The sequence below is a fragment of the Rattus norvegicus genome, chromosome 2 (genome assembly GCF_021556685.1).
Source record: "Rattus norvegicus strain SHRSP/BbbUtx chromosome 2, alternate assembly SHRSP_T2T, whole genome shotgun sequence".
Lineage (NCBI taxonomy): Eukaryota > Metazoa > Chordata > Mammalia > Rodentia > Muridae > Rattus > Rattus norvegicus.
Genome location: NC_141535.1, coordinates 184,944,530 through 184,956,514, shown reverse-complemented (window position 1 = coordinate 184,956,514; position 11,985 = coordinate 184,944,530). Strand labels below are relative to the sequence as shown.

Sequence of the window (11,985 nt, the reverse complement as noted above, 5' to 3'; positions counted from 1 at the left end):
CATGAGTTCCAGGCTAGCCCGGGGTATAGAATAAAACCCTGTACCTTCCCACAAACAAGGGAGCTCAGTAAATATGGGCATTGCCAGCAACCCTAACTGCCTGAGTGTCGTTGTTAGAACAGTTCATGCTGAGAGGACCACTCCCATGGGTTTTCCTCTCACTTCCGTGTGTACATGCACAACCGAGAATTCTTTAAAAATTAGATATTGCTGGGTGTGGTGGCACACACCTTAAATCCCAGCGCTTGGGAGGCAGAGACAAATGGATTACTGAGTTCAAGGCAGACTGGTCTACAGAATGAGTTCCAGGACAGTCAAAGCTACACAGTGAAACCCTGTCTCAAACAACAACAACTACTACTATTACTACTACTACTACAATAATAATAATAATAATAATAATAATAATAATAAGAAGAAGAAGAAGAAGAAGAAGAAGAAGAAGAAGAAGAAGACAAAAAAACCCAAATTAAGTTAATAAAATAAAAATTAGAGACTGACCATGCATCTTCTGGTTTTAAAATTGAAGTATGTTTTCCACTTTAGTGAGGAAATTTAGAATATGGTCACCATAGAGATCTTCATTCCTAGTGTCCCCAAACTTGCATCCTTTGTGGGATAGCAGTGGATAATGCAGTAACACTCTCCTTCCAGGATTCTGGGAGATCAAGGAGATCTGGATTTGGGGAATGTCAGAGGTCTGGAGACAGGAAAAAGATTGCGTCCCAAACCCTAAGGAGCCAGCTGCTTGGGGTCCCTGTGGCTCAGAGGGACTGTGCACCTGCTGCTCTGTGCTGACAGCCTCAAGCTTGGCTGTTAGGATTGTATCACTTGCAGCCCAAACTGCCAGGGGACACTGACTGGTAAAAGGCGACAGAAGGAGTCGGAGAAATCCAGGCCCCGGGAGGGAGTCTCTTCCATCTGCTGGCTGTTTTGGGAGTACAGTGCTCCCAGGGTGCCGCGCTGGTCTGCAGGGAACACCCTCTCTGCATTTTTCTCTCTTGACTCTGGATCTGCTCCCACCCCTGATTACCTATGCCCTTCCTCACAGATATAAACAGTCCCCTTGCCTCCTCACCCATGCTGGTTGGCTTTCCTAAGGCAAAAATCACGGGAGTTTATGGGCTGGGACCCTCTGTAGGGTGCAGGCTGGGGTGCTCTGATGGTATGTGTCCCAACAGGTTCTTCTCTATCAACCTTGAAATCAGCCTGGAGCCTGTCTGACCTGCATTCCCCTTACCTCCCCACCTCCAACCCCCCTTTTACCCCCAGGGAGCTGGAGCCAGGTAGAGCCAGGTCAGAAGTAATACTCAAGAGACTAGGTGTCTGTGGTCCCAACCTGGCCCCACAGGGAAGGCAGCGCACAAAGCCTCCTGTGTCCTGGGCTGGGCTGAGAGGTTGAGAGTTCACTTGCGTGGGTTCAGGGCCAGTTCCTGGGAGGAGAGATGCTAGGCAAGGAAGTGTTTGTTTGCTTGTAGACCCTGTACAGCCTGGTCCTCTCCCACGTCTGGGAGGGGCCAGAGTTGGAGACAACAGCTGGGCTGGTCTGCAAGAGAGGTCATCTGACTGGCTGTTCAGCCTAGGCTGTCCACTCCTCCTCTTCTCTGCCAGGATTCACCGGAGCTGGTGCCTACACAGTCAAGCCATCCAGCTATAATACCCATCTCATCTCTAGCACCTTTGGGGTAAGTTCTGGAACTGGGGTTGGAAGAATTTACTGATTGTGGGAGGTGTGGATTTGTTTCTTTTCCAGCATGACAGCGGCTAATCTCTGTCCAAGCACCCATGTTCCACAAGGACAGCCCGGATTACACCTGCTGACTTAAAGCTTCCACCTGAAATCCCCGGGGGCCGGGGGAGGCTGCTTTGCAGGTTCAGTCTTACCTGTGGGGGAGAGAGTATGATAAGGAACTGTCTTCCACCTGTACCCATCATTGTGTCATCTCAGCTGCCCGAGGAGCCAGGCTGGGGAAGGGAGGGATGTGAGCCTTAGAGGGCATCATCTCAGACTAAGGGATCAGGGGTCTTGGCTGGAGGAGATCGGTTGGCGAATGCTGGTTCCAACAGCCTCCCTAGACAATCCTGGCTTGCTATAGGAAGGTGAAAGCCGAGAAGCTAGGTCCTTCCTACTACTCTCTTCCCCTCATGAGCCTGTGCACTAGTTCTGTAACTTACTATTTATTTGTTTGTTTGGTTATTTTCTGCAACAAAGGAAAGGAATTGGTTGAGAAAGGCCAAGCCCCAGATAAGGGGCCATCAACACACCCAAGTGGGCTACTCTCCTCAGCTAACTCCTGTTTCCTTCTGCAGGGAAGCCAGCTGCACCATGTCTGTGAGCTGTGGACCACTGGGAACCTCTCTGACTCAGGAGATCCTCAGATCCCTGGGCCTTGCCGACAAGGTATGGATTGCTGGGACTTCAGAAATGTACTTATGTACTCAGTGGTGTTGGTGACTTCATTCTTGGGGCCACACTTGCCAGGTTAGTGCCCTCCACTGAGCCACATCTCCAGCCCAACAATAAATTTTAGTGCGTCAGCTTGAGGGCCAGGAGATGTTGGGGAACAGGAAAGTGGAGATGGCCGTGGAGAGATAGTGTGACTGGGTAAAAGCCTTGATAGACAGAGTTCAATCCCTAGGACCCAAATGGAAGGAGATAAGGCAGTCCTTCAGGTTGGGCTGTCCTCTGATCTCCCAAACACAAACTCAACAAATGAACAAAGTGGAAGGAGGTGGTGGGCAGGCGTGTTCCTCATGACGCCATGTTCTCCTGCTCTTACAGACTGCGGCCTGGGGAACCCTGGGCACCCTCAGGACGTTCTTGAGCTTCAGTGTGGACAAGGATGTACAAAGACTGCTGAAGGCCATTGCAGGCCAAGGTAAGCTATGCTCTTGATGTTTGGGGTCTGCCTTTCATTGCTGATCTGATGTTTGTTTGTTCGTTTAGAGATAGGCCTCATTTGTAACCTACGTAGCCTGGAACTCACTATGGAGACCAGGCCATCCTACAACTCAGGTCCACTTGCATCTGCTTCCCTAACATGGGAATAAAGGTATGCACCACCACACCTGACAGGGCACACCTCACTCTGCATCTCAAGTTGGCTTCAAATTTGCAGTAATCCTCCTGCAGCAGTTTCCCAAGAGCTGGGATTATAGGCAAGAGCTATGATACACAACTGGTTTGCCTGCCTGCCTGCCTGCCTTCCTTCCTTTCTTTCTTTCTTCCTTCCTTTCTTTCTCTCTTTTTAAGTTTTTATTATAATTATTTTATTGTATGCATATGGGTGTTTTACCTGCATGTCTGTCTGTCTGTGTACAACAAGCATGCCTGGTGCCTTCAGAGGCCAGAAGAGGCAATCAGACCCCTGGAACAGATGGTTGTGAGTTAGCATGTGGTTGCTGGGAATTGAACTTGGGTCCCCTGAAAGAGCAGCCAGTGCTCTGAAGCTCTTAGCATCTCTCCAACCCCAGGTTTACGTTCTCATAAACAATCTATAGGTCAGAAAGGAAGATGGGCAGCCAGAAGGCTCAGGGGTTAAGGTTCCTGTTGCTAAGGAACCTAGGAATCTCATGGGAGAACGAACTCTCAGGGGTCGTCCTCTGACCTTCACACATACTGAGGCAAGCACAAACACCCCATCACATACATAATAAACAAACAAACAAACAAACAAATGTTTTTAAAAAGTATTTTTAAGGAGCCAGGAAGGAGTAGGTGGCCATGTTCTGGGAGTGCCTGTGGGAGCTTGATTCTAGCATGTCAGGTTCTGGGGTGATGTGTCATGGCCACCCTCACACCTGTGTGAGGTCAGGGTTATTATGCCATTCTGCACATGAGGAAACCGGGGCTCAGAGAGATTAAGAGGCTTGCCCATGGTCACACAGCTTATAATAGGAGATCCCGGACTCTAACCAAAGGAGTGGGCCCCACCCAAAAAGGCCTTTTATGTTTTATTTCATTAATTTACAGGTTTTTTTCTTTCTTAAACCTAGGCCAATCTTGCCTGAATTAGGATTTAAGTAAGATCCATTTATTCATTCATTTCCTTCCTCCTTTTTTCTTTGTGTGTGTGTTTTGTTTTTCAACATAGGTCTCTCTATGTAGCCCTGGCTGTTCTGGAAATCACTCTGTAGACCAGGCTGATCTCAAACTCCGAGATCTGCCTGCCTCTGCCTCCTGAGTGCTGGGACTAAAGTGCTGTCACTGCCACCTTCACCATCTGCCATATTGGTTTTCTTTCTTCTTCCCTTTCCTTCCCTCCTGTAATCCAGGCCAGCATCAAGCTCACTGTGTACCTAATGGCTGAACACCACAGCCTCCTCCCCATCTCCCAGGGCGGGGTTACAGGTGTGTGTCATCCCACCCAGCTTTCCACGACGTTTGAAAGATGTATTATTTACTTGAGTGTGTGCGTGTGTATATGTGTGCACTTGTGAGGGTAGTACCCATGGAGACCAGAGGATGCTAGATCCCCTGGAGCTAGAGTTACAAGTGGTTATGAGCCACCCAATGAGGGTGCTGAGTCTTCTGAGAAAGTACTACATGTTCTTAATATCTGGGCCATCTCTCCAGCCCTTTAAATGGTGATTTTGACATTTTCTTAGCATCTCCTTAGAGAACAAATGAAAGTAGGGGTGAAATAGCCCTTAGTCCTCCCTTCCCTTCTCTAGACCTCATTCTCTTCCCCAAGGAGCCAGGAATTCACAACTGTGAACTCTGTGGTTGCAACCTGGTTTTGCCTTGTTTTAGGTGTGGACTGCAGTACCATTGTGGATGTACTGACCAATCGCAGCAGAGAGCAAAGACAGCTCATTTCTCGAGCCTTCCAAGAGCGCACCAAACAGGTGCGACCACTGAAATCCCAGGAGCTGTGGACAGGGCGGGGACTTGAGATCCAGCCACAGCCTGCTCCTCCCTCCTGGCTAATCAGGGACTTGGTGGCCAAACCTGGGATAAAAAAAAAAAAAAAAAAAAAAAAAAAAAAAAAACAATCAACCAAAGCTTCCCACGATTCTGGGGCCTTCCTTGACCTACATATCTGTCTGTCTGGGGTCCATTTACGCAGGATCTATTGAAGTCCTTGCAGGCAGCACTCTCTGGCAACCTGGAGAAAATCGTGGTGGCTCTCCTACAGCCTGCAGCCCAATTTGATGCCCAGGAGTTGAGGACAGCCTTGAAGGTACCAGGAGAAGACAACTGCTGGGGTGTCTGGGGAACAAGAACTCCAACGGAGAAGAAGGAGAAGTTGACTGGCTTTGACCTCTCTCCAGAGAGTGGGCCTAGAGGCTCCCTTGACCCTGCGATGACCCTTAGACAAAGAAATGGCTAGTGCCTGCTCTCCAGCAGTGTCTGCCATCTTGCTGGGCTAATGACATGGCTGGGTCAAGTGGCCTCACAATTTCTTTCAGACCTCTGGTTCTGCTGAAGATGTAGCCTTGGAAATCCTGGCCACCCGAGCAGCACCCCGACTGCAGGAGTGCCTGGCAGTGTATAAACATGGTAAGATCATATGAGGGGTCCCTGAGAGCGGAAGGGACCACTACTCTCCTACAGTCCCTGAAGACCTGGGACCCTGGCTGACCAATATCTATTCTCTCAAGGTCTCTGCTCCACCCAGCACTCCTCCCCTCCTCCACTGCCTGTGCCTCAGTCTCCCCAGGGGAAAGAGCCATAAGTAATTATTAAAGGAAAAACAATGATTAACTCTGTCTGGAGCCCTAGGGCAAATTTCACGGTAATGACATTAGGCACCGTAACAGTCTCAAAGGTCCCCTTGCTGTCCCTACCATCAAACCACATCCCAAGGCTGCAGCCTGGGGGGCAGGTGGAGGCCTTTTCTAAGGTGTGCTGGCCCTGACACAGCCACACCTACTAATTTGAGAGTAGCCTTTCCCACCCTCTCCTCGACACACCATCTTTGGTTTTCTTTTGCTGCTGTGTTCTTAACCCTTTCCTACCTCCCTTGATCCCATCTTGTTCCCCTCCCCCGGCCCCCCACTGACAGTATAGCTTCATGTAGATGAAATACTTTTCAGCACATGCTACATACTACATACACACACACATATATATATATTACATACATACTACATACTACATGTACACATGCTACAGTCTTCATTATTTTGTTCTCCCCCTTCCCGATCACTCTCTGTTTCTTTTTTCTTTTTTTTTTTTCTTTTTTTTTTCAGAGCTGGGGACTGAACCCAGGGCCTTACGCTTGCTAGGCAACCGCTCTACCACTGAGCTAAATCCCCAACCCCCACTCTCTGTTTCATACCCGCCTCACACATCACTTCTTGGACATGGATTAGAGGTTAGGGCCTGACTAGCTTTCTTCATACTCTGGGATTCCCAAACTGATTACTGCTGGTTGGCTGATTGATAACTTCTTCTAGCTTCCTTGGGCAACCCAGCACCTACACATAAAAACATAAATCATTAAAGAGAGAGAGAGAGAGAGAGAGAGAGAGAGAGAGAGAGAGAGAGAGAGAGAGAGAAGACCCTTAGGGTCCTGTAGGTCAGGTGCTTGGCCAGTCCTAAAGCTCTCTACCCAAGAAAATCAGGAATCAAAAAGCCCTGCCCTTTCCCCAGATTTCCAGGTGGAGGCTGAGGAAGATCTCAGGACTGAGACCAATGGCATCCTGCAGGACCTGCTTCTGGCCCTGAGCAAGGTGAGGCTTGGCCTAAACAGGAAAGGGATTTGTGTTCCTCAAAAGGGCCAGGGTAGGGAGCTCTGCTGTCCTGTGACAGACAAGGCAGAGCTTCGGAGAGACCAGGGTCTGGACAGAACTCTGCCCTTCCAAGAGTTCTGAGGACAGTGTTTCCTCTTAGGGGGCTCGTGAGAGCTACTCTGGAGTCATTGATTACAACTTGGAGGAACAAGATGTGCAGGTGAGTAGGATTTCAAAGTTTGTACGTCTTGTACACTTTGTAGACTCCCTCCTTGACCATATCTTAGGTCCGGACCCCATGTACCCATCTGTGCTGCAACTCTCCCACCTTCCTTGCCTCGGCCTCCAGTCTCATTTGCTGGCAGATTCTCCTCCTGTGGCACTGGATGAAACAAGCAGATCTTATCTTGGGGATTAGTTCCTTGTGAGAACAGCTGAGTAGAGCCCCTTTCTTTTTTTCGGAGCTGGGGACCGAACCCAGGGCCTTGCGCTTGCTAGGCAGGCGCTCTACCACTGAGCTAAATCCCCAACCCTGCAGAGCCTCTTTCTTTTTTTTTTTTTTTAACTTTTTTTTAAAGATTTATTCATTTATTACATATAAGTACACTGTAGCTGTCTTCAGATACACCAGAAGAGGGTATCGGATCTCTTTACAGATGGTTGTGAGCCACCATGTGGTTGCTGGGAATTGAACTCAGGACCTCGGGAAGAGCAGTCAGTGCTCTTAACCATTGAGCCATCTCTCCAGCCCAGCAGAGCCACTTTCTTAATCCTGCCTGTTTCTCTGGCTGTCCTGGAACTCACTCTGTACGCCAGGCTGGCCTTGAACTCAGAGATCGTCCTGTCTCTGCCTCCCAATGCTGGGATTAAACTGTCCCTTTTCCCCATCAGCCCTGTTTCCTTCATCACAGCAGACTATGGGGGCATAGTAACAGTGGCTTCCAGGTTACAATGATCCTAACTCCCTGGCCCCTTTCTCTTCCCCAGGCCCTCCAGCAGACTGGAGAACCCAGTGCAGGTCAATGGGTCCTGCTCTTTACACAGCGCAGTCCCGAACACCTCATCCGAGGTACCCAAGCTTCCATATCCCACCCGGCCTGCTCTATCTACTGATGAGTGTGGCGGGTCACCATTCTCTGTGGTAAGTGACAGCCCCACATACCAATTTACCTCTCTAACCACTTCCCACACATACCAAAAGTGTTTGATCTGTACCGGAGATGCACTGGCCAAGAACTGGAGGATGCTATCCGGAACTGTTTCCATGGAGATGCCCAGCGGGCTCTGATCAGCCTAGGTAGGCACCTACTCAGGATGCATGGAGTTTTACCTCGATGGGATGCTGTGGTTCTGACATGGCTCTGTCCTCCCCCTCTTTGCCTCTAGCTTCCATGATGAGAAACACAGCACTGTACTTTGCTAACAAACTCCACCAAGCCCTCCAGGTAAGAGGCGCTCTGCTCCCGCCATGCCTTGTAGCTTGTCTACTTTGTGGCTTCTCCTTTCCTCCACCCTTTCAACTCCCTAACACAAGATAAGAGGAAAAAGGACAGAGAAAAGGAGAGATTGCTGAATACTGTCAGGCGTCAGAAAGGGCATGGCATCATGTTAGACTACTTCCCGCTCATTAGGGGGATCGAGTTTCTTGGGCTAAGTTTGATCTTCTCACTCAGAATGTCTAATTTCTTGTTTCTTCTTTGCACATGACTACTTAACAGACCTAGATCAACACGACCAGTTAATAACCCACCCACCTCTCGGGGCCCTAGCATGTGTGTACCCTCTGAAAAGTCCAGAATCCCAAACCACAGAAACTGCAGCTGGCAAAATGCCCTCACCAGAGCACGAGGCAAATCAGTCAGCCACTGAAGCAGCCGCACACCTCACACCTGGGACTAGATGAAAACATTCTTAAAATACTTCTGTGTTTTTTCAAAGGAACCAAAACTCCAATCGACACTGAACTCACTGCCCTTCAGGGCCTACAAACTACTCCCCGTGTTTACACGCTGTCCTGTAATGGGTAGAGGAGTCCACTTTGGTTAGAACTAAGATGATTCACTAGGCGCTCACTGAAGCCAAGGTCTGCCTTAATGTCTACCAAAACCTTTGTCCAGTATGGCTATTGTTAGAGGTAAAGGTGACACTTTGCACAGTGGTTTCCCAACCCTCCTGACCTGCGACCCTTTATATAGACAGTCCCTTATGTTGTGGTGACCCCAACTACAAAATTATTTTCATTGCTACTTCATAACTGTCATTTGCTACTGTTTTAAATTGTAATGTAAATATCTGATATGCATGCGGGCCCCTGGGAAAGGGGTCGCAACCCACAGGTTGAGAACCGCTGCCCTAGAAAGAATACTAAGTAGCATGGGGGTGAATGCCTGGAATCCCAACACTCAGGAGGCAGACTACAGAGTGAGGTTCAGGGAAGCCAAGACTACAGAGAAACCAAAAGAAATACATGGATCCAGCCAGTGTGGAGCAAGGGGCCCAGAGTGCTGAAGGCATTATGATCTCTTTGTTTTTCTTCTTTTTCTCTAATGGAACAAGCACAGTGTGTAATTATGTGTATGTGTGTGCACGTGTGTGCACACACATGCTTGTATTTAAAGGAATATAATAGCTAGGCATTAGTGGTGCACAACTTTAATCCCAGCATTTGGGAGGCAGAGGCAGGAGGAGGATGGATCTCTGTGTCTGAGGCTAGCCTGGTCTACAGAGTGAGTTTCAGGACAGCCAGGGATACACAGAGAAACACTATCTCAAAAAACAAACAAACAATAAAAGCAAAAACAAGAAAATAAATAAAAAGGAGGGCTGGAGAGATGGCTCAGTGGTTAAGAGCACTGACTGCTCTTCCTGAGACCTGAGTTCAATTCTCAGCACCCACATAGCAGCTCATAATTGCAACTCCAAGATCTGACACTCACATAGACATAAATGCAGGCAAAACGCCAATGCATATAAAATAAAAATAAAATTTAAAAAGGACTGTGTGGTACATGGAAGGTTAGTGCCATCACTCTGGTAGACAGAGAAGCCTTCGGCACGGTGCCCCATGGATGACTGTTTAAAGGAAGCCTGTACACGCCCTTGTTCAATCACTGAGATATCCATCTTGACAACAGATTGTTATGCTTAGTGAGAAAGCCTGGCTCATTATGAGTCAGATCCAGAATTCATCTGAAGACCTGTGCTTATCTGAGTTCTGGTGTACTAAGCTGGGAGGAGCTTAGTGCTAGAGCTTAGCACTTAAGCCTGTAAGGCACACACATAAAAGGGAGCTAACACATGTCCTGGTCTATTGAGATTATGAGACCCACATTCTCTGATATAAATGTCAGAGCCCATCATGTTGGCCAGGAGATATACATGTGCAATCCCAGCATCTGAGAAGCAGAAGAAAGAAGATGGGTTGGAGACTTGTCAGGCATGGTGGCCCACACCTCAAGTCTAGTCTAGAAGCAGAGGGAAGTGAATCTCTATCTCTGAGTTCAAGGCCAGCCAGTTACCCGATGAGACCCATCTCAAAATTCAGTCATATAGCGAGTTCAAAGTCAGTCTGGGGTACACGAGACACAAAAACATGGGGTGGGGAGATGGCTTGGTGGTTAAGGGTTCCATGCTATTCCAGAGGACCTCTGTTTGATTCCCAGCACCCATGTCGGGCAGTTCACAATAGCTCCAGGAGAAATGAAGCTGTCCGTAGGCATCTACACAAACTTGGCATAGGCTCACACAGACACACACGCACTCACATAAAACCAAACATTGGGCTGTAATGGCTTACACGTTTAATCCCAGCATCTGGATCTTGTTTGAGGCCAGGCAGCAATATACACTGAGTTCCCGTCTCAAAAAGAAAAAAAAAAAAAAAAAAAAAAAAAAAAAGGCTAGTGGTAACTAGTGTGTTCAAGGCCCTGGCTTTGATCCATCAGTGCCACAAGAAAGTACTAAAAAAGACACTTACCTGTTATCCTGTGAGGTGGGCAGCAACTTCGGCTCCTTTATTGCTTCTATCTTTCCTCTGCTTCCTACCCACCCTCTGCTCTTAGTGAGAACTTCCCGACTGCCTGCCACATGCTTCCCAACATGTTTCTTTACCAGGAAACTGAGCCAAATTTCCGAGTGCTGATGCGGGTCCTTATCTCCCGAAGCGAGAGTGACCTTCTAAGCATTCGGGCTGAGTTCAAGAAGAAATTTGGGAAGTCTCTCTATTCTTCTCTCCAGGTAAAACTTAGCTATTTTTTACCCTTCAAGACAGAGTTTCTCTGTGTAGCCCTGGCTGTCCTGGAATTCACTCTGGAGACCAGGCTGGCCTCAAACCCAGAGATCCACCTGCCTCTGCTCTCTAAGTGCCTGGACTAAAGGCGTGCGTCACAGTGTGGGACTGCAGGCACAGGGAGAGGTCTTTCCTTGCCGATGAGCTATGTGTCAGCAGTACGTGGGGTTAGACTGCTTGGATGGAGGTGGTGGTAATGAGTTTCTAACGTGTTTCTAACACTGATTCCCTTACCCGCAGGATGCAGTCGGAGGGGACTGTCGTTCAGCCCTCCTGGCCCTGTGTAGAGCAGAAGACATCTGAGACCTTCCCCACCCACCCTGACATGACATTCAGAAATCTGAGATTCCCCATACTTGGTTGAACACATGGAAGAACCTCAAGGAACACCATACGCCCTAACTTCCTCTTGAGGCCGGACCTCTAATTTTGAGGCCGGACCTCTAATTTCTTTAATTATCTTTGGATTTCCCTCTTCTCAAAGTGGCGTCTTCTAGCACCATCCTAGAGAGGGGTAAGGGAGGTCTCTGATTGTCTGCCTACTCAGTCCCTCCAAAGGCCAGAACACCTCCCTGGCAGTCAAATGCCTTGGCAGATTTATGTTTCCGGAGTAAAGTTTTGGGGAGCAGGCTGCAGAGCAGGAAGAGGCCAAGGAGTTTGAGGTGCCTTTGAAGTGCACTCAGTCATTCAACAGGAGCCCTGTTTCTGCCCCGGCACTGCACTTAACAGTTATCAAGACACCCCATGCCTGGGTCTCCTCCCCAGGAAATTTCGGGCAACTAAGAACTGTAACATCCCCCCAACTCATTTTGTCAATACAGGGATTTGGAAATATACCTCCAACTAGAGTGAAGAGCATTACTTCCCACAGAACACCTTCGAAAACCCGGAAAGAGGGTTCCCCCTGCTGGCCCTGTGAGAAATGACAAGCAACCTCTCGGCTCCCCGCTCCTCCCCGCTCACATTCCTCAGCTGGGTCAAATATTTAACCCCACTGCTCCAGGGTAGGAACGCAAATC

The 11,985-nt window shown here is 48.6% G+C and overlaps 1 protein-coding gene across 2 annotated transcripts; it reads left to right on the top strand.

Moving 5' to 3' along the window:
• The first annotated feature begins 1,392 nt into the window (after positions 1-1,392).
• On the top strand, positions 1,393-11,814 carry Anxa9 (annexin A9). Of its 2 annotated transcripts, none has more exon segments than NM_001427412.1 (13): positions 1,393-1,685; positions 2,311-2,401; positions 2,783-2,879; positions 4,754-4,848; positions 5,070-5,183; positions 5,413-5,503; positions 6,599-6,678; positions 6,839-6,898; positions 7,666-7,747; positions 7,880-7,975; positions 8,065-8,123; positions 10,792-10,914; positions 11,207-11,809. In NM_001427412.1, coding segments are annotated over 12 exon segments (1,035 nt in total). In that variant the 5' UTR covers positions 1,393-1,685; positions 2,311-2,326; the 3' UTR covers positions 11,270-11,809.
• The last annotated feature ends 171 nt before the right edge of the window (positions 11,815-11,985 follow it).

Excerpts from the sequence above, each read along its gene's own strand:
- Anxa9 (XM_087634555.1), top strand. The coding sequence starts at position 2,327 with ATGTCTGTGAGCTGTGGACCACTGGGAACCTCTCTGACTCAGGAGATC. Across the intron at positions 6,679-6,838 it reads TGCTTCTGGCCCTGAGCAAG|GGGGCTCGTGAGAGCTACTC; the intron begins GTGAGGCTTGGC and ends GTTTCCTCTTAG. Across the intron at positions 10,915-11,206 it reads CTCTCTATTCTTCTCTCCAG|GATGCAGTCGGAGGGGACTG; the intron begins GTAAAACTTAGC and ends CCTTACCCGCAG.